General features: G+C 46.3%; 2 protein-coding genes across 2 annotated transcripts in view; both read right to left on the reverse strand.

The window, feature by feature from the left end:
• The window catches only part of ror1 (receptor tyrosine kinase-like orphan receptor 1), a 114,876-nt gene extending 105,353 nt beyond the window's left edge, over nt 1-9,523 (reverse strand). The window contains exon 1 of the mRNA XM_076170136.1: nt 9,231-9,523. Within this exon, the coding sequence (XP_076026251.1) occupies nt 9,231-9,357 (127 nt within the window). The 5' untranslated portion in view covers nt 9,358-9,523. The remainder of the gene's footprint in view (nt 1-9,230) is intronic.
• Nucleotides 9,524-17,503: 7,980 nt separating this feature from the next.
• pgm1 (phosphoglucomutase 1) lies at nt 17,504-24,832 on the reverse strand. The gene is made up of 11 exons (XM_076170161.1): nt 24,503-24,832; nt 23,147-23,309; nt 22,875-23,018; nt 22,034-22,159; nt 21,602-21,792; nt 21,263-21,417; nt 21,057-21,172; nt 20,814-20,949; nt 20,174-20,357; nt 19,842-19,976; nt 17,504-18,083 (listed from the first exon to the last, which is right to left on the reverse strand). Exons 1-11 carry the CDS (start codon nt 24,746-24,748, stop codon nt 17,994-17,996), a joined length of 1,686 nt encoding a protein of 561 aa, XP_076026276.1. The 5' UTR covers nt 24,749-24,832; the 3' UTR covers nt 17,504-17,993.
• Between the last annotated feature and the right edge of the window lie 969 nt (nt 24,833-25,801).

The following is a 25,801-nucleotide window of genomic DNA, read 5'->3' on the forward strand; positions in this document are numbered from 1 at the left end:
ACATTTCAGCACAAAATCCCACAGAGTCGCTCAGACTTCAAACAGATGCCACAGGACTCCCTCAAAGATTATACCAGGCTCTGGCTAACGCATCTGGACAGTCAGTAATGCACAATGACTACTGACTTCTGTCTGTGCGTCTGTGATTTCTTTCACACGCTTGTTTCCATTTAAACCCCGGCACTCCGTGCGGACATTCGGCCTTTGAACAAAGACATGAATAACTTCTGCTTTTAAAGCGCTGGCGTATGGCGAGACCATTAAGTCGAAACTGTTTAAAGAGGCAACCAGTGACTGTGCGGGTATGCTTCAACTGCGTAAAATGTTTTTCCCTAAAGACTGCAAGGGAGGCTTTGAGGTTTCTCCAAAGCTCTTGGTGTTGAGAACGTTGTAATCCTTTGACTTGCATGCTCCCAGCTTTAGTTTCTGGAATCAAAAAGTGGATGGTTTCTTAGTCTTTAGTTAGAGTTTTGTTTCAAATGGTAGACGCATATCCATTCAGACTGAAAGAGATTGTCACGATGATTGAAAATTCCCAGAGCCATATCAAATTGGTCTGATGGGACAATGGTGACCGCCGGCGGTGCCACATGAGGGCATTGATTTCCCGGTTGGCGCCGAATTTGGAAGACGGCTAACCAATAGTGGTTTGCTGGACGGGCGCTTACCTAAAAACCGTTCCACTGAGACCTTTAGGTCCAGATTCCTTGGTCAGTGTGGCTAACTCAGGATTAGAATAGATAGAAAGGGAATTTCCATTTAAGTGAACCTTGTCAGATGGTCTGTAGTTCGTTTTGTACTCGTGCTTTTTACAATGAGGATTTCGGCTAATTTCACAAATTGGTGTTTTAAAAAGTTACATACGGTAGCTTTAATCTCAAATGAACAAACATGGCTCTTAGAGGCTCTGATGCAGATTGTTATTGTCCGTGGTTTTCTTCAGGGGTCCTTCAATGCGAAGGTTTGAGAGGCGACGGAGTAGGAGACTGAGCCCCTCTTAACTCTTTTGTGTGTGAATGAAGTGGCTGGGCAAACAGCGGCTGCTGCTTAATAAAGGGCTGGCTGTGGAAACAATCTGACAAAGCCTTTGGTTAAACAAACACGCTAAGGTCATGTCCACGTGCGTGCTGAAATCCCGAAAAGGCCGTTTGCATGTAAAACAGGGCTCTGTCCACACGGGGCGACCTCAGATTGAATAGAAGCGTTTTGGCAGACACGGCACAGATCCTCCAGGGAACGCCGCGCTCCAATGACTCCAGACTCCATTTTTGCCTGTACTGCAATTTAGGCCAAACATGCAGAATGAGCCACAAACATGGGTAAACATGGATTGGATTCCATCTTTCGCTCAATATGACTTGTTCACTTAATCATCTTGCAAGAGGAGGCACGCCGAGGAAAGGAAATGCATGCGCGGAATGCTTACGCCGGTTGTAAGACGTTGAAGGATTTGCATGCATAATCTCAGTTTGTAAACCAAAAACCCTGAAGCAAAACCCAAAGTTCACATGAGATTTGGAAATAATCACATCAGAACTGGGAGTTTTGACATGCGTGTAAATGTAGTGAAAAGAAGAATCAAACACTTTGAATTCCCAACTGGAAACAACAGAACAGAGAAATGCTGAGACCTTCAACATCTTGTTATTGCTTCAGCCGATCTCTAACTCTATTTGGTGGCAAAACTAGGCTGTTTAAAGCAGCAGCTTAGTCCTAAACCTATTTAGAGGAACTAATCTTCAAAACAGGCTGAATTCCTCCACTTTTGATTACAAAACGGATTGTGCTGTTTCTGCAAGTACCGATTATAATTATAAAGCAATAAAAGTCCATTGAGAGACAGCCACACTTCTCTGCATGTTAAACAAACATGTGAAACTTTCTAAAGCTCTGAATCATAGGGAAAAGCACAAATCAGCTCTCTCACATACACACACACACGCGTAGGAAGCACTGAACTAACTCGCACTGAACACAAATCATTAGATGCTCCGTAAAATTCAATTTCCTGTAAACCAAACATCTGTGTTTTAATAATTCTGAGTGCCGTCTGTACGCTGAGCACTTTCCACGTTACAGAGCGCTACAGGGGCGGAGAGCTACCTACACCAGCTTAGTGTGTGTATGTGTGTGTGTGTGTGTGTGTGTGTGTGTGTGTGTGTGTGTGTGTGTGTGTGTGTGTGTGTGTGTGTGTGTGTGTGTGTTGGAAGGGGAGGAGGTGAGGACAGACAGAAATAAACAGAGGAAGAAAGATTTGAATGAGGCAGCAGCCAAAAAGTGCACATTTGGAAAAGTACAACTGATGATGTCATATAATTACTGTAATAGTGATAAGTTTGTATAAAATTAAAGTGTTTGTGTAGTGCAAAAGCTCGTACCAACTCCTGCACAAGCACGAGTTTAATCAACATAAAAGTTGAAGACACTCAGAGAGCCGTAACTTAGTCATTGTATGTAGACAAAATTGTTGGACCGATGCAGCACTTTTTGCAGATGGAGCCACACCCACTTAACTTTCATATCAAAACTGTGAGGAGAAGTTCTCGATTGGTGCAAATGGGCGTGGCCTATATGGAAGAAATCCAGGGGGAAAAGAATTTTGATTCTTCAGGTTCAAAATAGTTACAGGCCAAAATGTAGAGGTGGTTGTTGGAGTGCCACCTTCAGGCTGACAGGTATCACAACCAGGCCGATGACAGAACCTCCTTGGCGGAGGGAAACACTGACCTGTTATCATGGTTCTGCTGAAGAAAGAGGGAGCTGGTGTTGAGTCGTCCTCACACACACGCACACACACACTTACACAAGAGGAGCCAAAAACAGCCCAGCCACTCAGCCGAGGAAGACGCCACTCCACAGCCAAGGTGAACAGTGTGGAAGTATGTGTGTGTGTGTGGAGTGAGAGAGTCGTAAAGCCCAGGAAGGGAAGCAAGAAGGAAGGAATGGAAAGAGAGAGGGAGAGAGAGCGAGACAGAGACAGAGACAGAGCCAGAGCCAGCGTCCCTCTCATGCCAGCCAGATAAGAGTTGTGCCAAGGAGGTGGAGGGGGGGGGGGGGGGTGTCTCTCTCTCTCTCCCCATCTCAGACAGAAAGTAGATCTGTGTGTAGGTCGAGAGGCAAACACACACACATTTCATATGTCGGCTGTAGATTGATACTTCGGAAAATGAATATTGGCATTGAAATTTGGCTCCGTCTGTCCCACCTAAAGTCCAGGCGTCAATGTTCCATTCCACGCTGCGTCTCCCCTTTGTCCCTTTCCGATTCATTTACACTTTGCAGAACAAACATCACGCTTAATGATTTTCTCCTCTGCGAGCGACGTTCCGGCTCCGTCTATCACCACTCAGCCTCCGCCATCCCACTATTTGGCTTTGGCCAGGCACTTAAGTAGGGAAATGTTGTGAACATGAATGCATAAAAGCCTTCTTGACAGCAATGCATCTACCAGGCAAAAACAACAACAAAAAAAACCTTCCGTTGACTGATAAGTTACGCGCGTTTCTCGAAAAATAAATATTAATATTTTTGGCCGAGACGTCCATAAAGGCTGAGGTATTTATGACCTTGGAGGGAGCGCGGACGCGTACAAAGGCCTAATTGTGGGAGAGAGATCTGCCCGTCTGCAGGCAGGGGGGGTTTGTGAAGTCCTTAATGCAATGCAAACAAGGTTTAAACAGATTTACACCGACACATATAGGGGGATTTAAAAGCCATGTTTCATCCGAGCCGCCTATTAAGCGAAAGGCGGCGCGGTCTCCTCGAATTAAGCCGGGGCCAAGTAAGTCAGGGCGGACAGAAGCAGGGAGTCATTTGATAAAACCCCAGCGAAGAGCGGCCTCAATGAAATTTAGATGCCGCTGTCCCACCCCCTCCCGCCGCTGTGCTCCACTTGGACCGTGCCAAGTCCATATGGGGAATTGATATGCAGTATGTGTGGCTTATTCCATTAGGCTCATTAAAGTGTCACTTTGTCATCAGCACACTCTTGCCCTTGCAGCTTGACTTACAACGCCAGCAAAAGACTCATTGTATTGCGTGCGTTAAGTACAGCAGAGAGCTTTTTTTTATGCGGCTGAGGGGTAATTTGTCTTCCAGACAGCGGCGGAGAGACTTCAGCATTGAGAGGAAAGAACAGAATGTATAGAACGCGATATTTATTTTGATTGTTGGACACAGGTCAATCAATGGAAAAGTGGGAAAATACAGCGTTTAGTCCATCAATTAACCCCCAAAAACTGAAATTAGTCCGATCCCGCTGCTCTTTCCAGACTCTCCCTCTGTTGAAGTCATTGAAGTGCCACTCTGTCTCTTACAACCCAGCGTCTTTTCTTCCTTTTCTTTATTCCGGCGTTGCAGTTCCACCAAATCCTATGGAGGTTTTCCCCCCGCAGCAGACTGACCTCCTGTGCAGACAGTAAATTGCAGGAAAGGGGTTTTCACGCTTGGCTACAGCTCGCCGTGGCAGAAACTTCATCAAAAGTCGCCGAACTAGGATCTGAGCGAGCTGTACTTTCGCCTTTGATTTGTCGCCAACTCTGGTCGCTGAACCGCCCGCGCGGTGCCGCCCGATTTGAGGAAATAAGAGCAGTTTTTTTTCCCCTGCCAATATTACCAAAACGCAGGAAATTTACACTCAGACTGCCTCTTTTTTGGCAGAGACGATCTGTAAAAAGGAGGAAAACCCAAATTGGATTCCCCTTCCAGAATTCCTCTCGTCAACCAAAGCATTGACGACAGATCATCAGGAAATTTCAGGCAGCAAGTCGACGGAAAACAACTGTAGCATTTACTGGCACCAGGCGTCGAACAGAAACTTCATACCTCCACCACGAGAACCAATGAGGCGCTCGGAAATCAGAAAAAACTGATTGTGCGTATTTTAAAGCATCAATTAAACAATTAGCTGACAAGGTCCTCACAGCGATGGCAGTGCGGATCCTTGGCAAACACACATGCCCTTAATAACGAGTGGAAGTTGGTAATTGCCGGTTCACGACACGGTTTACACACCAACGATTTAAACCAGTGACATAAACCAGAGTCAGCATGTATGATTTATGGCTACGTGCTGATTAAATTAACGCCAACGACTTTCTTCCCCATTCCACAAAGTCAAAATGGAGTCGATCTGTCACAATGTAAAAGCTCAACCCCCCCCCCCCCCATCACACACACACACACTCGTCCCAGAAAGAGACCATACATCTGTTTCACACATACAGCTCCCGCCACATTCTTCCATGTCTGCCAAAAGCTTTTAGGGATGCACGGCACTTGATGCGTGAGTTAATGTAGTGTGTGTGTGTGTGTGTGTGTGTGTGTGTGTGTGTGTGTGTGTGTGTGTGTGTGTGTGTGTGTGTGTGTGTGTGTGTGTGTGTGTGTGTGTGTGTGTGTGTGTGTGTGGTGGGAGTTGGGCTTGAGACAGGCCAGAGAGCATCTACGCGGAGGAGCGGTACCACCCGACCCATGACACGTCCCGTAGAATGGAGATAAAAAGGTTGATAAATTCCATATTGTCGCACAGCGAGTGTGAATATAGCTGTGATGGAAAGCTCAGATAGTGCAGCTGATAAACAAAAAGAGAAACACTAAGGAGGAGACAATAAATCGTTATTTTATCTGTTATGTAAATACTACGCCTGCACAATTGCAATGCATATATTCTTCTTACAATCTGAAGCACAGGTACAATTATTATAAATAAACGCTAAATCAAGACAGGAAGTGCTACGGGTGCGAGCAAACACATCCGCTCACTCACCCACAGCTTTGTCCCCACAGCGCCGTGTCGTTTCTGTGGTTACACTGTACGACACAGCAGCTAAAGGCCTTAAACCCCTTAAACACAGTCTGAAGCATATTTACATTGGGCTGCTACAGAAGCTGCTGCGTCTCAGAGCGACCCACTTCCTCGTGAACAGCGCCAGGATTAGAGGCAATGCTGCTGCTACCATAATGACGGCATTTATGAATCCTACTCACACTGTTATGCATCAGCCATTTGGCAATATTAGATTAATTGCGCAATACCAGGAAACACAATGCGACTGACAATCCCATAAATCAGAGTGATGTTACGCTGGGTAACAAGCTTAGATGATGTAATTGTAAATTGATTTATCAGGCATATAAACAGACTCTCCTCATACTACTGATTACAATGCTTCACGCGTGTTAAGACAATGACACGCGTGACCAATGATCTAAACTACTGCATGCTTGGAAACCTAACGACTGATCTGCACGGAGGACAGGATCAGATCAGGGCTGCGTGAGGTGAGAAATGTACAGAAATGTCCCAAAGACAGGGCGTCCTGTAGCACAGAGGAGGAGGAGGAGGAGGAGGAGGACAGGCTCCTACACACTCAGCCTGCAGGGCCCAGGAGGGGCTTTTTTTCCAGAGGTGAAGTGCCTTTAGTGTCAACAGTGTGTCCTGCTGAAAACTCTACGCCGGCAGTTCCACCCAACATGATTTATAGCCTCCCTGAGTGTTATTAAAAGGCTAAATGGAACCTCCAAACAGATTTAAGGCAGAGCTGCTTGCCCTGCAGAGCGCCTCACATGTTCATGTCAGCTCAATGCGTAATTAGCGTGTCTCCTGAATGTCACGTGAAGAAACATTAACATGGTTTATACAGTTGGGAAACATTGTCTTGTCAAATGTAGGAATAAAAGAAGTTGTAGAATTCCATGTTTCCCTGCATGTTAAACCAGTATGAAGCATGTTAAAGCAGAAGATAGATGGTTTACAGGGAGTATCTTTGAAAAGCTGATGCATCTTTCTTACGCTTCAGTATTTACAGGCACCGCAGGCGTCCAAACTTTCAGCTGTAATCTGATTTCCATTGCTGGAAGAGCTGGTTTCCTTGTTTCGGGTTCAGGGATTAAGAGTAAATCAGTTAGCGCGGCGAGATTCTTTAATGGAGAAACCCGACTGCTTGGCCATGTAAAGCCTCCAGTGAGCTTTTAAACTGTTGTTTCAGCGAGTGCACCAGTATGGAAAACATCTCAGAGTTTTCATTGGTAACTAAAGAAGCAATGTTTTGGGAGAATGAGACGCGGTGATGCTCCACACAGGCCGAGGTCCTGGTCCTCAGATCAGTGTTACCTGGCCTCATTTCTGTCTTGCCAGTTGGCTCCATGGACAGACGCTCCTCATACTCCCATTTCAAATATTTGGCGAATTGAGTGTGTGTGAAGAAGAAAGCCAACACCAATATGAAGTACGTTTGATCAGCATCAGGAGATCCCAGATGAGGTCACGAGCATAAGAGGGCAATAAAAACCGAACCACGAGATGACCACAACGCTATCCCGAGCCGTTTGATCTCAACATATAATGAGTAATGAGCCAAACACGAGACAGCGCAGCATCTGATCTCCTGCCTGGAGCCGTGAAACTGATACTTGATTATTTGATGTTACAGAATATCACAATTTTCTGGTCCTTTACATTTGGGTCAGGTCACTATAATCAGGGTTACTTAAGGTTAGAAATAGGTTAGAAAACTTCCTGCAGTAACGGTGAATCTATTTGATTTTATCAAAAACTTGTAACTTCTTGTCGAGGAGCTTTAAGAGGATTTTCATCTCCGATGTTCAGCTCATGGATCCATAAGGGCCATTGAATTCCTACAGACCTGCTAAATGAACCAAACATCTCCAGAATGATGCAATTTACAAAACAACAACGTGAGCTCAGCTGACGAGAAATGTTGCTAAATCACTTGAGCGTCACTTTAATCTACACAAACTGTCAATTCTTTTGTCTCTACAAAGGCAAATAAAGGCCTGATTGATGCTGGAAATACTAGCTTTGGGAACCGAATCACAGTCCTCTGACCTTTGACCTCTCACTGGGACCTTTGCTGGCTGAGCAGAGACCTTGACGGCAACGTGACTCAGCTCGGACAGACCAGACTTTTCACTCTCTGCCTCGTCGCGTTTGCACGGTTGTTAGAACCACTGATCACATTTGAAACACACCGATCATTCTTGTTACAGAGCAGCGACGACATGGTCAGTGCTGTCGCCTAGCAACGCTTCTTATATAGAGAGTGCCCTTTTAAATCCCAATAATTTGAGTGTAGAAATTCCACGAAACTCTGAATCATCACACCAAGCAGCTGTGAAAGTTACTCAGTCTCACTTCGATTGCTCACATTTGAATTCCCAGTGTGTCTTTTGTTTACCGGCCACTTCCCACTTTTCCCAGACATGGAATCGCTGCAGTTCCTTTGCACTCTTCCATTATCCTCCATATTTGATCAAGAGGTTATAGCTAATTCATCCAGTTAAGTTATGTGGATTAACATTCCTCAGCCAGAGAGAGAGAGAGAGAGAGAGAGAGAGAGGGGTACTGAAGGAAAGTGCAGGCAGCAGAGGAGACATCATCATGCTCAGCCATACACACCTCCACAGCAACCGCCACAAGCTTTGAAAAGGAGGACAGAGATAATCCAAACAATCCATGAAAAACCTTCCGGAGATCATCCATCATGACCCATCTGAGAGGGGAGGATGGTTTTATACTGATGATACACTCAGAAATGGAAAAATGGAAATGTAGCTCACACACACACACACATTCACATACACACACAGAGCAACAGATTCATAAACATTTCTCCCCAAATTAAATCATACTTAAACTGCTGAGCCAAACATCAGCATGTGATCCTGCACTCAGACATGTGGAAGCAAAGTAGTGTGTGCAGCATTGTGTCACAGCCATCTGAACTCAAGAGTACCAAGCTGAGCTTAAACCTGTTTGACTTTTCCCCCCTTAAATAAACCCTTAACACCTCGCTTATCATTAAACTGCCTTTAATTGTTTGGGGCTGCAGAGCACAATGGCTCCCCAGCTGACTCGTTAAGAGCCTCAGCTATTGTCTACAGATGGAGTCCAGCCTGTGAATGACAATGCGACCATCATGTAAAAACCAAAGCGCATTTACGTGAGAGGAGAGGCTGTTATGAGATGATTTAGGAGGCAGAGGGGAGATAGAAAATAAAGTTGCATCACTACAGGGACACAGCAGCGGTGACAGATGATCTAAACTGGCTTTAAAGTGAGATAAAGACACTAAAACAGCACAAATATGAGTTTTTTTGGGGGATCCGTGTTGGCAGATTGCACACGTGTGGGTACAAGAGAAGCAGCAAGGAAGGAAAACGCGTCAGGATGAGGTTTGGTTTGCACAGATGAGGTTTGGTTCGGGACTCACCGGACGCGCTCAGGTCCAGGACCGTGTGGAGCAGCAGGGCGACCCGCAGGGTGACCCGCAGCGCGCAGCTTGGACCTCTCCACACACGCTCCAGGCTCAGGCTCGCCGCTGCCCGGGTTGGATACATTCCTCCTCCGGCTTTGGGTGCTTTTATAAAAAGCCGCGTCCCTCTTTTTCACATCCACGAGACGCAAAAACAAAAACAAAAAAAGTTAATCACGGCTGAAAAAACCCCTCCGGAAAAAATAGATTTTGCAAGAGTTTGCGAGGCTTGATGCGTCTCTTGGTGGATCTCGCTGCTTCTTCAAAGCGCAGCAGAATGATCTGACTGTGGAGCAGAAAACACACACACACACAGACTCTCTCTCTCCCTCTCTCTCTCTCTTTGCCTAACTTGCTCACAGAGGTCTGAAGTTGCGCCCACAGGAGCCACATGGCTCTCATTAGCTCAGTGTCTCCCCCGTGTGGTCATTGTAGGAACTTCCCGGGTCTCCATATGAATGTGCTGAACTTGTAATGTTTTGATTTTAAGAGACATTCGCCTTTTTCTTTAGCTGGATTGAATCTGAGTTGTAAACATGACGTAATGAAATCAGAAATAAAGAGCTTTCTCCAATGAAAAGTCACTGGGGCGTCTTCTTCTTCTTCATCTTCGTCTTCTTCAATTTCTTTCCCTTTTGTCTTACCATGATCCATATGGACCCTTTGCATCGAGGCTTAACACCATAAAGACTGTTTGTTCAAATTAAGGCGTTTGTTGTATCTTGTTTTAAATGTGCAGATAAAGAATATGTTTGTTTATTTAAAGCAAAGTAAACAAGTTTGGATATGCAGACAACATGAGAGGAAAGAAGAGAGTACTACTATCTACTTTTTCATGATAAAGAACCATAATTGGTATCACAGTAAATGTTGAAAACAGCTGGAAGTAAAGCAAAAAACGTTGCAGATGTTTGAGGAAAAACTACTAACAGTGTGCAAGAAAGTCAAAGCTTAATTGGAACTAGAAATGCATTTCCTGAAGAAAATGTGCTGTGATTGCTAAAGGTTTTGCCGAAGTGCCTGGGAGATTGAAGCCTGAAGGCCTGAAAAATGTCTGAATGGTTTCTGAACCTGAAAGGCCTGAAGTAAATATGAATGTTCTTTAATGGTGAATGGCTGAAAACTTTCAAATGGGAAGCAGTTCAACTCATTAAAACCCATGAACTATGTTCATGGTTTCTGCAGCTGAATGAATGAAGAAGTTACAAGCAGTTTGAGTGACAGCTGAAGACCAGTTGTCATTTAAAGGCACAAAGAACAAAAAATTCACAAACTACACATCTGATTTTATCGTGTGAGGGTCTCAGCCAATCAGCTTCAACTGCTCGGACACATTCAACAGAGCGATCAGGATGAATATGCTGGATTATCTGTCAGAATCTGCCTAGCAACAAAACTCATCACCTGATCAACACGTCGAAATATTTACCTCGGTATACTGCATGATTTGTGGATGAAGATGAAGGAGGAACGAGGAAGAGAGCACTGATGTCTGCAGACATGTTAAACACAGGCCAACACACACACACACACACACACACACACAATTATTAATTCCAGAGCCTTACAGTATTATTAACCCGTCTCACCTTCTCCTATATAACTCCACACCTTGTTTCATTTTACTCAGCTCACTTCTGGCTTTTGACACGTTCTTTGTCTCTACACACACACACACACACACAAACACACACACACACACACACACACACACACACACACACACACACACACACACACACACACACACACACACAGCACATTGAAAAACTAATACTGGTATATTTTGGGGGAAAGGGGGGAGGTTACAGGAAAAGAATGGTAGCAATTTAGCATCTCCGGTTCTCCCATATTGTGACCTAACCGAGCTCATTAGAGAGAAATATCATCCACTGTGAAACATGTTTTGATTTAACTGTTGGAGGAACGTATGAACAATGCTTGAGACCGGGTTGTTTTCAGCAGGGGGAGGGGGTGGGGGACAGCGGGGGGGCTGAAGCGTCTCTCTGCAGTTGTTTAATGATTCGCCGGCGGTTGGGGGGCTTCACCTTGTATATCCCTGCTCCTCCATCAGGTGCGGGGGTCTGCGCCTTCTTGGCCATCGTTTCGCCTCCTGAGGTCTCCTCATCACAAAACCTCCCTTCCCTTCCCTTTCCCCTCCCCGCCACACACAAACACACTCCCGGCGTCATCCCCAGAGAGTCGCTGCTAACCAGAGTGTGGAGATAACGCGGCCTGAGCTTCCTGTCAACCCTGATAAACTGCTGGGGTGTGTCCGGGGAGTAAAAGCTTGAATTCACTTCCACCTTTTCTTTTTTGCTGAATTATTCCTGTAACACGCACCAATATAAGTTTGTTTGCGCAGAGTCCCTGATCCACCGTTACTGGAGTGTCTAAATACATTAAGGACACGTGATTATGAGGGTTGAGGGATCTGGAGAAGCAGGCTGACAGCTGCCAAAAACTCGGATCAAAACCAGGACTGCGGTCAACTCAAGCCATTCAGCGTGGAAACAGAGACCGTAGTTCAGTGGCTAATGATGTTTTAACATCCAGTCTCACTTTTTGTTGACGTTTCTGTCTTTAGTTTGGACGTAACAAACGTCTCATGGCAGAGGTTGTAAGTTTGGAGAATGGCTTGATCTTTCAGTGATGTGAGAGTGAAACAGCTGAAGGTTGGCATGTGTGCGAGCTCCAGTCCAAGCTAAGTTTGGACTTAGACTAAGACTTTTAACTCTGCTGAAATCATTATCGCAGCCTGAATGGCTCTTGGGAAGCTCCGGAAAAATGTGGCGCATCCAACTGATGGGATGTGATCTGGGGAAAAATATTTTTTTGGGGGAAAATACCACCGACCACCACAAGGGGAGCCTCTATTTTGCTTGTCAATCATGTCTCAGGAGAGAGTCGACATAATTTTTACCCACAGACGGCTTTAAGTGGTTTGTTTCTGTTGGATGTGAGCATTTTGTAAAGAGTAAAGAGAGACAGATGTACTCCAAACGTCATTTTGTGACGCTTTGTACTTTTACTTCTTTTCATTTCAGAGGGAAAAACCGTCTACATTGAACTACGAGCTATTTTTTAACACTAACATGATGTTCTTGTTTAAGCTTAAAATCGTAATACATCTCCTTTCTTTCAAACTTTGACAGGATCATTTCTTTACAAAGTGCACTTTTACTTTAGCTACTTAAGTTGATTTATCTACTTTTATTCAAGCAAAATCGGAAATCTGGATTGTACTCGAGGAAAATCTCTCCACATATGTGCATTACTTCACATAACATTTCAATTAATGGAACAAAGGACTCGTGTGCAGCAGTCGTTTCACACAGAGAGAAAATTACTAAATAAATGTCAAGGCAAATGAAATTAGGCACGACTGATTACACTTTAGAGGTGCGTGTGAGGTGACGTTCATCATACGTCAGCTGTGTTTGTTTATCTTGTGAAATTGCTGTTTAAGCAGCCAAATGAATTTGACCTAAGCTGTGTTTTGGTGGTTTTTCGCTGTAATAAGACATCTCAGAGGGGGAAGACCTCACCGTTCGCTCCATCAAGTAGCGAGATTACTTCTGACATCGGCCCGTTCTTTCCCCTTGATGTCTATCTACTTCATTTTGCCTAAAGTAGGATATGATTATTAAAATTGCAACCATGCATGGTGAAACTCATCTAACTTTCATGGTGGAGTGGATTAGGGTTCTAAGGTCTCTTTGAAGAGCAGATCCCTCAGGCTTTCTCCAGCGGCCCCAGCACATGGACAGGGAAGCTCTTTGTTACAGAGCTGCCAATGGTGTCTCAGTCAATAAAGGGGAGCGAGGAGACAAGGGTGATGATTGACTTCTAGAACTTCCCACCGCGACTCCTCGGGATTTTCTCATTGGTAGGGATCTTCGTCTATCTGTCCCTCTCTTCAGATCCTCAGATGACTCTAATCATCTGTCCTGCATCCCTCTGGAAATGTGTTAGCACTTTGCGCATTCTTCAATCAGCGGATAACTGGAGACAGTTTCCGTCCCAGTTTAGACATCATTAAATGGCTGACAGCCTCACTCGCATCCTCAGACCCCCCGCTCCTACCCCACCCTGTCTCCATCAAAGTCCGGCTGCAGTTCCAGAGCTGCGTCTTGTCCTCCTCAGAGCTTCTCACATGCCTGGTTTCGCTGCTCCTCAGTTCCCATGAAGCCTTTTTGGAACAAAGTGCAGTCAGTGCTAATCTATGACCAACGTCTGGGTGATGGAAGGAACAGGGAACTGCTCCCACACTGACATCTCACCACATGATAAGAAGGGAAGTCTTCAAGCAACATGTAGAACACACAGCAGAACACAGCCTGGGTAGGAAACTGTGCAAGAGCGTGTGATGTCATAGATCTATATTTCATGTTTGCATTCCCAGTCTTCCCTTTAGGTTCCAGACTTTGGATGTTGAAAACTTAGAATGTGTAAAACATTACTGGATTTGATTTGTGTCCTTATGAAACGAGGGATTGGAACAAAAAGGAAAAAGTTACTGACACAACGTAGAATGAAAGGACTAAACACACACACATGGGACGAGTTCAGCCATTTTCATAATAATCCATTTTAGTGGTGAATAATTTAGAACAATAACAGAGGCAGGACCACCAGGGGGGCTTCACGTACCATCAGTGGCACTTGTACCACAGCTTGAGAACCACAGAACGAGTGTGTGTGTGTGTGTGGTCCCTCTGGTTTCTGTCCTTCATCATCAGCGAGTTTAAACTAAAGAAACAGAATGAGAAAACGGGAAAAAAATTGAAATGACATGAAAGCAGAGAGTCTGTAGGTCATTTACAAACCAGCGATGTCTTACTGTCACAGCTCTGTATGGACTGAGGGCCTGGACCACCTGACATGTGTTTGATGTGAGAGTGTGTGAGTGTCATTTGCTGCCGCTACCAATCGCTTTAACAGAAAACCATCCTGAGAACAAAAGAACCTCAGAAAACTTCTGAACCTTTCGCTCTAACGCAGCTTTCTCACACTTTGGAGAGAGATTTTGGAAATTTGTCATTCCCAGAAGCAGAGAACAAGGATTTTCTTGTTTTCAAAGGCGTTGTCTGGAATCATGGAGAAGTCATACTTTATTTTTGGTATCTTTAAAGAGTGAGCGTTTCTGCAGAGCTATAATTCTCTCTCAAACACACCCCTCTGTCAAACACCATCACACACTCCTGAGGACCATTGGACCGTTGGACTGCAGCACCTCTTAACGTATTTGTCTCCTATGTTGACTGAGGTCCAGGCGTTTAGAGTGTGTGAGAGGACACGGAGCAGCTCGTGGACACACTCCAGCCTCCGTCTCCACGCTGCTCCCCCCTCACATTCGCTCCTATTCAGCAACAGTTTTACGGCCTCGCAGATCATCCCGCACTTCAGCTACGAGGCCGGAAAATCGAGAGTGAAAACCATCAGATGACTCACAGAGCGGCTCTCTATGAGGAGGAGGAGCGGGGGGTTGTTTTGGTCTTGATTGTCTGGCACTTTGTTAACCCTGTCACGACGCCTCGTCAAAGTTCGCTAACCACCAGTATCTGAGCTCAGCGCCAGTTTGGGTTCTCCCCTTTCCAGCTTTGGAATTGGCGCCGCCCGTGTTTACAAGCGCAGCAGGAGAAGGCCCAAATCTGCAGATTGTGTCATTGGTACGTACGGTGGAGGCCGTGCAACTGTCGCCATGGCAGCCAAACGCGCTAATCAGCGGATGACAGTTGGATGAATATGATCTCACATTTCCAGAGATTGCTAGTGAGTCAGCCGCTTTGCTGATGATGTCATAGTTAGGGCAACCAAACAAAAGAGACCAAACACAAGCGCCAAGGAACGGCACGATGCAATAGTGTGTGTGTGTGTGATCATGAAGTGAGCCAAGAAGACTCAAAGCTTCCAGAGAGTCACACAAACTTCATCACATCACATCACAGTTTGATTGGAATTTGAGCCATGCAATCCAATGTGTTCTTAAAAGCCACTAAGAGTCTTATCAGCATGTGTGTGTGTGTGTGAGTGTGTGTGGGTGTGTGTGGTCTGGACTAATGTCAACCAAAAATGTAAAAGCCTGCAAACTTTCTGGCAGATACGCTTCAACACCTTTTATAGGCATGAATCTCTGAACACTCACAGCAGCTGCAGCAGCTATTGTGCTTCTTGCAGTGTTCAACATGATCAAAGACATAAAACTCGAGGTCGACGCAGCCCGTTTCACTCAGTGTGCAAAACGGTGCTGGAGCAAAGCAAAGTTAAGTGGAAATCTCTAGAATCTGTCCTACAAAGCTGGAAATCACATCACATCCAAACAGCAAGGAAACGTGTTTACGTCCCAAATTTGTTTGTTCATGGTAAAGTTATTAAAAAAGGAAATATCATCGTATTCTGCCCTTAAGTTCCTACCGTGTGTGTGTGTGTTCTGCCCTCAGAGGAGCTGTGTGTGGACTCGTGCCTGCTGTCCTCTCATCATCTAAGGTAAACAAAGTTCTACTGCCTGACAATGGAACAGATCAAATGAAGGAAATGTGTTTGGGATGTGAACCAGCAGCACGGTTTCCTTTATCCCTGAAGAGCAGCGGATCTACAGTACGACAGCTGTTCGTTTTCTCTTCTCGTGAGGTTTAATAAGAACTGATGTGTTATTTTTGCGAGGCTGCTCTGGATAAAATTATTTCTGAGCTGCGGTTTTTGAGCTGCATCTTTGGTCTTTAAGAGTCGACTGCAGAATGACAGAGACGTGACAGAAAGCAGGTTCAACCGGCGGAGCCCAAACGCTGGGGATGATGTCTTTGTCAGCCTTTCCTGCCCACGGCAGAGCGGCGAACAAGGTCGCTCTGGAAAACCAAAAAAAACTCACGGCTCTCTGTCAGCACCACAGAAAGCCATTTGGACGTCTAATAGCGGTCAAATCGGGCCGGTTTAATGTACTGACGGGCCAATCCAAATACGGCCTGCGAGCCATTAGGAGGCGTAGGAGTGAGGGGGGGGGGGGGTGTATTACGCATCGCACCGTGTCAGTGTGACAGGATGTGAAACACTTTCCCCTCTGGGTTGTTTTCCCTCAGAGAGAAGAGAGGAGATGTAACACGTCCCACCTGCCACAGGCCTGGACCGCTAACAGGCCCCCGCTCCTCCATCTTAACCTGAACGCAGCGTGAAAGAGGGGGAAACTCAGATCTGGCTCCCGCTAATCTACAGCGTTGTTTGAAAATGTGTGTTTTAACGCTTACGTCCAGAAATCGCAGTGAAAAACTCGGGAGCAGCTTTGTCATCCACGTTTACGTCGAAAACTGCGGGAAAATACAACGCGGACGTGCAAATTAGCCGTGTGTTGGAGCGCTTTACCATGTGCTTTGGCAGGATTAGGGCAAACATGTTGGGCTGATTGCGTCGGGCCGCTCGCTCGCCGTGAATGACATTGACATACGTGACAGAAATTGTCGGAAAACGCGGCAATTTTCCCTCCTTTTCCACCAAACTCTAGAGTGCTCCCTCGGCGTGGGTGCACCTGATTCTCCGCCCACACGCTTATTAAGTCAATTGTGAGCAATTTAAAGCAACAAACCTCCAATAAACCCCCGTTTGAGCTTTGTCTATATCGAGATTCCGGCCTGTGGGATCCAACAACCTCCTGTGTTGTGAGGTCGTTAATCAGGATAAGAGCGGCTCTCTCATTACACAGGGACGCTGCAGAGGGAGGAAGTCCATTCATCAGGGCTTTGCTCCTCAGCTTGAGCCTCAGGAATGTGTTTGGGGAGCTTTGTTCTGCTGGAGGCTTTGGCGCGCTCGCTCGCTGCTGGAGGATCTTTGAGTCCATCTAGAAGCGTTTCCCAGCGGAGAGGAAGAGATTATTAATACCACACACACACAAACACACACACGTTTGAAGTCAGAAGTTGGCTAAGGTGATTACAGCGGGGGTAAACACTCAGAGCCTCTCAAAGCTGTTTACTCTAAGAGCCCATTAGGTGAAATATTTAAGAAAAAGAAACTTAGCTGTTGATTTTACTTTTAAGTATTTTTTAGTCCTGCTAAATTTTGATGTTTTCTCAAAATTTTACAACTTCATTCTTCACACACACATAACCCCCCCCCCCCCCACACACACACACAATAAAAATGTCTCTTTTGTAACATCTGTGTGTGATTTTAGAGACTTTGCAAAAACCAGAAACACATAAATAGTAAAAGTTATCACATTTCACAACAGGACCACATTGTTTCTTTGATGTCAGATTCTTTTATTGTTGTTGGTTGTGAGACATTACATGGGGGTGTCATGGTTACAGGTGGAGAGACAGTTAGGTGATGAAGAGGAGGAGGAGGAAGCACCAGGTTAGTAACAGATGAGAGGAACCTGGAGGGGTGAAGGTGCCCTGAGCTGCTGATATCTTCCTTGAATTGTGTAGTAAAGCAACACACGCAGACGACAACACTGACGAGTATTGCTTCGGATTATGACATGTTCCACACACACACGCACAAACACACACAAGCAGACACACACACACAAACAAACAAACACCACAACAGAAGATGAAAAACGTTCAAGATCGTTGCTACCCTACACTGGACGTAATCACACTCTGTGGAGAGTTGCAGCCCGGGCACCTTCACACCGCCGTCTACACACACGCACACACACGGGGCCCCACGGATGTGCGAGGGCCCATTGGCGTGCGGCGTTGAAGCGTGCAGCAGGCGGAATCATGTGATCACAGTGGGGCCCGAGCGTCCGGTGCTCTCGTGGAGCTGGGAGACCTTCAGGGCGATGTCCACCAGGGGGGCCAGCATCACCTGCACACACACACACAGACACACAAAAGTACACATTTAAAGTATCTTAACAACTACAATCACATTATTTTCATTGGTTCCACCCTGCTGGCGCCCCCTACTGGCTTATAGAGGCCAGTAAGTCCTGTAATACCGTCTCTAGTATCCATCAATGTATACAAAGGCCTAAGGAGACACAAAGATCACGTATAGAACACACACACGCAGAAACACAGCATCAGAGCGATACGACTCAAGCTGCAGTGTGATGAAGAACACTTTTGGTTCCCACATGAAGTCTTTTTGGCAGACGAGTGAGCAGAACTCTCTTCCCCTTCCCCTGTAAACCTGCTCACACACGCAGGTGAGCCGCTCAGGTCCATAAATCAAACTTACCCCAAAAGTCAGGCGGATCTGACTGGCTTGGGAATCTGAAAACAATGTGTTCCTTCTTATCTGGTCGCTGGTGGTGAGCAAAGTGAAGATGACGGTGCAAAGTAAACACGGCCTCGACTACATCTTCGTCACTTTCTCTCTCTCTCTCTCTCTCTCTCTTGCTCGCTCGCACTCCATCTCTTGGCTGTCGGCAACCGCTCACAGCGACTTAATGAAGTGTCGACTTGGATCACGCTCTGGTTTCCACCCCCACACAACGCAACTTCTTCTTCTTCGTCTTCCTCTTCCTCTGATAAGCCGTCATAACTCAGGACTTGGCCAAACACCCCCCCTCCTTCCCCCCTCCTCCCTCCCCTCCGCTGTCAAATCCAGATTCTGGCTCTTGGCCGTTTTCTTTAGAGCTGCACCCATAACAGCAGATCCTTCCAGACAGGATCATGAAGCATTTGGGGGCCCCGTCGGCTTTTTTTGACAGCAGAACAGAACTTGGACCCGATTAAGAGCAGGAATTCTGTTCGGCAGCTCTTCCTCACGCTGCTGCTGTCAAAGCCCTGACGATTACCAGGCTGCCTCTCCAGACCTGATCCTACACTATAATTCATTTTCATCATTTGATATCACTTTCCTGCCGTTACGTTGCCCAGAACGAAGGAAAGTCAAGTGTTTTGACGTATAGTTATCTATACGCTTTCATGCTTTAGGACATTACAGCATGTTCTCTTATCCCTCTGTGCCGTTTTGCTCTATAGGATCCCGGCCCGCTGACAAGCCTGATGAATGCTACTTCATTAAGTTGAGCAACCGGCACACAAACTGACAGGATTACAAACTCGATTAAAATCGTTAATTTCCTTCTCCCAATTCTCTGCATCCAAAATAAAATGATTTAATTTGTTTGCTTTAATCTGATGACCTCATGGCTTTCTGTACCAGATATTGCACAAGTAGTTCAGAGAGAAGTCAGCGAAATAAAATGTGATTTCCCTTCATGCTTCTATCAAGTGGAGTTTGGGGAATTGAGAGGGCGCGACGTTTCGTTTTCATAATTAAAGTCGAGCGCCAGCAACTGTAGTGTGTCACTGCTGCTTTAATCTACTGTGGTGACTTAATGTCTGACCTCATCTGGACAAAGACGAGAAGACAAGATGAGACTCAGACATGAATCAAAGGTGGGCGTTCATCATTTCTATTCTTGACTTTTGGGGGTTTTGCGGTGACGTGCAGGCTGATTTTGAGTGAAAACAATATACGCCGTCTGCAAAAGCAAGCAGGAAGAATGTACAGGCATGTTTCTGCTGTTGTGAAGAATCCCTTTGGATCTTGGCATGTGTACATTAACCCCCTCTGAGTCTCGTCTGTCTCTCGCTGCGTCGGCTCTCTGACCTGTGGGTCTTGGTAGATCTTCTGGGGGTCTTTCTCGTAGCTGTCGATGTAGAGCCTGACGGTCGCCCCGGCGCTGCCTGTGCCGCTGAGACGGAAGATAATTCTAGAGCCGTCAGAGAAGATAATCCTCAGGCCCTGAGAGAGGGAGAGAGAGAGAGACAGAGACAGACAAGGGGGATTAGAGAGCAGAGGGTGGATGAAAACCTGACAGGGACGGCTTCAAACATGCTGATCGTTATTTATAAGTCATAATGTATAATAAGGATGTGATATTATAATTCATTGAGTCATATTTTAGACCCGATTCAAACTGTCCGTGTCTCCGTTCTCACCTGGTTCTTGGACACACTGCCGTCCACAGGGTCCGTGTAGGCGAAGTTGTCGGACACCGCCACCTCGTACGTTTTATCTCCCGATGACAGCTTCTTTCCTATGAAGGACGGGTCGAACATGGCCGCCTCCAGGTCCTTGATCATCTTGTTGGCGGCGCCTGAATCCACCTCCTCGTAATCGTACCTGGACAAGAGGTTGGATGAGTTTAATGGAAAGAATTATGGTTTTATAACTGACATCGCACAACTACTGATTTCATTTATTGAGCTTTTAGATTAAAGGGATTTCAATGATGTGTTAAGATGTAACAACAAGATGGATATTTCCACGTTAACAGCAAATTAAAAGCTTTTCTATATGAATCACAAGTCTGTGCTCTTGTTGCAGTTCTCCAACGTACCACTAGAGGGAACCAGGGTAAGATATATCAGAGTCTGGGTGATTATGTGCTTAAAAAGCTTTTATAACCTAATTTAAGCCTAGTTTAAGAATCAACAATGACTCAAATGATCCATGTGTGTACTCATGGGAGTGGCAACCTTCATTTAGGACTTCAAACTCTATTAATTCCTTATAGTCGAGTGTATTTGCCCAGTTTCACATTCCGAGGTCCGTTACAGTATAAGGATGTGAGCCAACCTGGTGAAAAAGTTCCTGCCGAACTTCTGCCAGTGATCCTTCATGATCTCCTCCACGCTCTGCTTCCTGGTGGCCAAAATGGACAACCAGGCGAGCACCGCCCACAGGCCGTCCTTCTCACGGATATGATCTGAGCCTGGTCGGGAGACACAGAGGGAGAGGAGAAAGATGTGTGTGAGCAAATGGAGAGAGAGGAGAACTCAACAGGGTGTGTGTGTGTGTGTGTGTGTGAATTGCACTCACCTGTGCCGAAGCTCTCCTCTCCACATAGTGAGAGTTTGCCGGCGTCCATCAGATTCCCAAAGAACTTCCAGCCTGTGGGAGTCTCGTACAGCTGCATCTGCAGAGCTTTAGCCACACTGAGAAACCCACAAACAGACAAAAACAAAAGCATTAGGAAACTGTGTGTGTAGCTGAGGGTGATGTGTATCCTCATGTGTGCTTGTTACTTGTCCAAGGCTCCGCTGGTGGGCATGCTGCGGGCAAGGCCTCTGACTCCAGTCTTCTGGAAGTACGGGATGCTGTTGATGTTGGCAGCGATGACGGCCACAGAGTCTGAGGGGTTCACGAAGAAGCCGTGTTTGCCGAGCACCATGTTACGGTCCTGAGGAGGAACAACACAAACAAGAACAAGGATTGGTCATCTCAAACACGGTGAACGACCCGTGACCTTTCAGAGATGTCATGTTGAGCTGTGGAGGGTCAAGTGAGGAGGAGGTGGGAGTTTTGGAGATGAGGTCATTCTGTTTCTGTTGCCAACATCTGTCCAGACAGAGAAGTAGACTTACGCCGTCACCATCAAAGGCGGCTCCGAAGTCGTACTCTCCTTCTTTCATGGACTTGACCAGGTCGGCAGCGTAGGTCAAGTTGGGGTCGGGGTGGTGGCCCCCGAAGTCCTCCTTGGGTACACAGTTGACTGCAGAGTTGGCGGGGGATCCCAGCTCTTCACAGACGATCTTCTTCACATAAGGTCCGACCACTGCAGAGACAGACACACACATTCAGGCTCTAAACCAGCGTTTGTGTGTGATATCCTCCTAAGACCCTGCGTCCTCATATGTGGACATTACATTATTCCTTCCCTATACCTAATATATCATGGTGCTTAACTAAAACAGTTGTCCTCATATCGGGACATCATTTCGCTGCCCCCTTGTGATAAAAATACAACTCATCACACCCATCACAGGTCTTAAAGGTGTCCATGTGCGGCGTCGTACCTCCGTGCATAGCATCCAGGCGCAGGTTGATGTGATTTGGGCCTGAGAGGAGCTCCTTCAGCGCGGCAAAGTCGAAGATGCCCCGCAGCATCTCAGCATAGTCTTCCACCGAGTCCACAATCTCCACTGAGACACAGCAGAGAGGAAATGCAGAGCTATTAACATATCAGAACATGTCAGGAACAAATCCAGTGACTGAAAACCTCAACACCAAATAGTTTGTTTTTATTTTTCATTTTATTTTACATCCCAGGCGGGCCAGGACAGGATCGTATGAATGCGGGATTGTGTGACTGCGGGGTTGGGTTGGGTCTTTGGGAGGGATTTCCTCTTTGTTTTTTTTTGTTTTTCTCTTCTCTTTACCACAGCCTATGATGCGATTTGTAGTAGCCTACATTGCTGTTTGACATCATCCTGTATTTACCTTATGAGGTCATCGCATCGACATCACCGATGCCATCCTGGACTCTGCATCCACACTACTGTGCCATGCTCTCACAACCTTCTGCGGCCGTGGCTTCCTGCTGTTTCAATTTCAATCTACTTGTCTCTCATATTGCCCATTTTACCTCAGGGTCTATGAACAAAGTTAATCAACAACGATTATAATAATAACATACAACCCTCTTTCTTTCTCTCTATCCCTCTCTCCTTTTCCCCCTCTTCTGTATAAAAAATGATCTCCAAAATGTCCTATAACTTTATGCGCACTGTCATGTAAAATGTTTCAATAAAAACAAATACAACAAGGAACAAATCCTGGGGCTCACAAATCACCCCACTGTCTTTAAATAACAGTTTAGATCTCTTGTAGGTCCGGTCTTTACTTGGCTCTCCGTACCTGTGAAGGGCTTGAAGGTTTCCACCTCAAACGTCTCCTTGCCGATCTTGGACAGGTCCACCTTCAGCTCGGGGCAGATGCGATACTCCTGCAGGCCTTTGCTGACCTCAAATATCTTGTCTGTGATGCCCTCTGGTGCAGGACCTGAGGGAAAAGAGACAGGAAGTCAAGAGACGAAGACCGACTACTGACAAGACTACTTTAGCCCTACAACTGTCTCACAAGCAACCGATAAACTGTGTGGGAGTGTGTGTGCCATGTGTGCCTCTCACCTCCACTGGCGATGTTGTACTTGATGCCAAAGTCTCCGTTGGGGCCTCCTGGGTTGTGGCTGGCTGTGAGGATGATGCCACCTACTGCCTTCATCTTGCGGATCACACAGGAGACTGCAGGTGTGGACATGATGCCATTCTGACCGATCACCAGGTGGCCGATCTGAGAGGAAGAGGAAGAGGAAGCAGCTGTACGTTACTCACAAACATCTGCCTATCACATTACTGCATGTTGTATAATAATAACAATAATAATTTGGATTTGCATAGCCACTTTCTAGAAACCCAAGGACACTTAAGGACGTATAAGTTATGTGTACTGATATTGTGTGTTAAGTAGCAGCACTTGACCTTTGACCTTTGACCAATCAGTACACACTCAGTCTGGGCAGCGGAAACAACACATTTAAGCACAAAGCCTCTCTAACACACCCGGATGTAAGATGTAAACAAACAGCTGCTGCAGCGCGCGCCGCGACACATGCAGAGTGACGTGACCGGCTGCAGGTAACGCACCACGCGCGCCCCCTGTCGGCAAACATGGAGAAGTTCATGTCGGAGGCACCGGAGGAGCCCCCCGTTACGAAACAACACATACACAATCTCACGCTGTAACGTTTTTCCGGTTACCACAGCACCCGCATCTGCTTTCATTCATCTGTAACATCGCGCAACACCTTACGTCACTTTGCTTCTTTATAAAAAAGCAGAAGAAGCTTTTAATTGCGGATATAAACATGAAAAAGTGTGAATGTCAAGGGTCACAGGTTGGCCTCTGTGCACTTTACAGTAAAGGTCACGCTGGCACGGAGCAGGGAAACCCACACGGAGAGATGACGGCTCATGGGGGGGTTGAATGATAAGTTCTGAACCCGACCCTGCTTTTGACAGGAGGCTCCAGTGATCTGACTGGGAGTCGGGATCATCTGCGAATATGTGTCGCAACTAAGACTGATCGAAGTTAAATCGTCGCAAACAAAGCATGACAGGCGGAACACATGATACTAATCTAATCTCAGTCAATCTCAACTGCAGCTAATTCCCAAACACTGCATCGCTTCATCTGTTAGCTTCATACTCCAGGTTCTAGTTCTGCTAAACAAACACCAATAAGTGCGTTACTATATTAAGGGAACCTACACGTTTAAATGTTGTTAAAGCACCAAGTCAGTGGAACTGTAGTGGATTTATAATGAATTAAACTGCAACACGTTACGTCAGTGGAGTAAAAGGCTATAAAGTTGAGCGCCCCTGACAGTTTAGCTCGCTGCTAGCGGGCATGCTAGTGAGCGGGGCGCTGCTACTCGCTCTGCGGCTCTGAGGTGCATAATGTCCCGGCCCGTATCCTCCACTGACCCCGTTGCCTGCTGCAATCTGGACGATGAGCTGAATGGCGTCTTTCATGAAGAACCTGCCGTCGCCGCCCACCACCAGCGTGGCCGCCTGCCGCTCCGCAGGCTCGATGACCGAGATGACGCTCTGGATGAAGTTCTCCGCATAGTGCTGGTTCTGCTGGAACACCGTGACCCGCTTCCTCAGGCCGCTCGTCCCGGGCTTCTGGTCCGCGTACGGTTTAGTCTGAACCGTTGTTATCTTCACCATGTTTGCCGGCTACGGTCAGATCCGCAGTCTCGTCCGGAACAGGAGCGACAGACCGGGCAGCCGCACGTACACACACGCACACACACACCGAGCCCCCCCCCCCCCCCCCCCCCCCCCCCCCCCCCCCCCCCCCCTCCCCCCCCCCCCCCTTTCAGAGACCCGCCCCCCACACCGGTTAACCCTTTATGGCTCACCGGAGCTGCTGAATAGCTTCGGATCACTTAGTTTCTGTCACATTGTCGTTCATTTTAGGCCAAAGATTCAGAATTGTTAAGTTATTTGTTTCTGTACTGTTTGTGTTTTCACCCTTCTATGTGTATTGTGTCTGTATATGAGGCCCAGTACTTCCGGGGTACTCAAATTATACTTATTGGCAGCATGTTGTCCTACAGGTGATCACTCAGGTTCAAACATACAAAACACCCAGCCGACATGCTCTTGAGCAAGACACAGAGGCCATGCATGCTCGGGGGATAGTGGACATTGCACTCTAATGTGCATGAAGATATGGAAGAGTAAGCAGTTTTCCTGATCGAACATCCATTCAGACATGAGCAGAAATCCCGAATCCTGAGGTCAAGTCCCCCTGAGAGGATCAATAAGGGTTTCAGAGTTATTGGTCTAAATATTTACCTCAAGAAGGAACATTTGTACAATATCTCAGTTTAAGTTCCTGTTAGAAACGCTCTGTGACAATGATCATGCAAATATTCACAATAGCAGGAGAATGTTGTGCAATATAGGGCACCACAGGCCAATGGTGTTTGCCTGTTGCATCACCGTGTGTTTGATCACCTCAACCAGGACAAAGAGTAACAGCAGCTTCTGCTCTTCAACTGCTGTAATAGATGGAATCAGATCTCTCTGTCTATCTAGAGACAGACCCATGTTGCCTTTAGTATTTCTGTAATTCTTTAATTGTTGTAGTTGTGATGCATGAAGTTCTTCTGATCAGGTCAATAAGCTGAGAAGTTAGTTAGTTTGTCCTCATGATCCTTAAGAGTACGAAAAAAGTGAAGAAGAGGAACAAAGACACTCTCATCTCATCTCAAG

The sequence above is a fragment of the Genypterus blacodes genome, unplaced genomic scaffold, assembly GCF_046128005.1.
Source record: "Genypterus blacodes isolate CSIRO-AG114 ecotype Tasmania unplaced genomic scaffold, CSIRO-AGI_Gbla_v1 ptg000215l_1, whole genome shotgun sequence".
Classification (NCBI taxonomy): domain Eukaryota; kingdom Metazoa; phylum Chordata; class Actinopteri; order Ophidiiformes; family Ophidiidae; genus Genypterus; species Genypterus blacodes.

Bases quoted from the DNA above. Each gene is read 5' to 3' on its own strand.
- pgm1 (XM_076170161.1), bottom strand. From the start codon at position 24,748: ATGGTGAAGATAACAACGGTTCAGACTAAACCGTACGCGGACCAGAAG. The intron at 21,418-21,601 runs GTAAGTCTACTT...GTTCCTCCTCAG, and splicing joins CCGCCTTTGATGGTGACGGC to GACCGTAACATGGTGCTCGG. The intron at 19,977-20,173 runs GTGAGAACGGAG...TCCCTCTCTCAG, and splicing joins GCAGTGTGTCCAAGAACCAG to GGCCTGAGGATTATCTTCTC.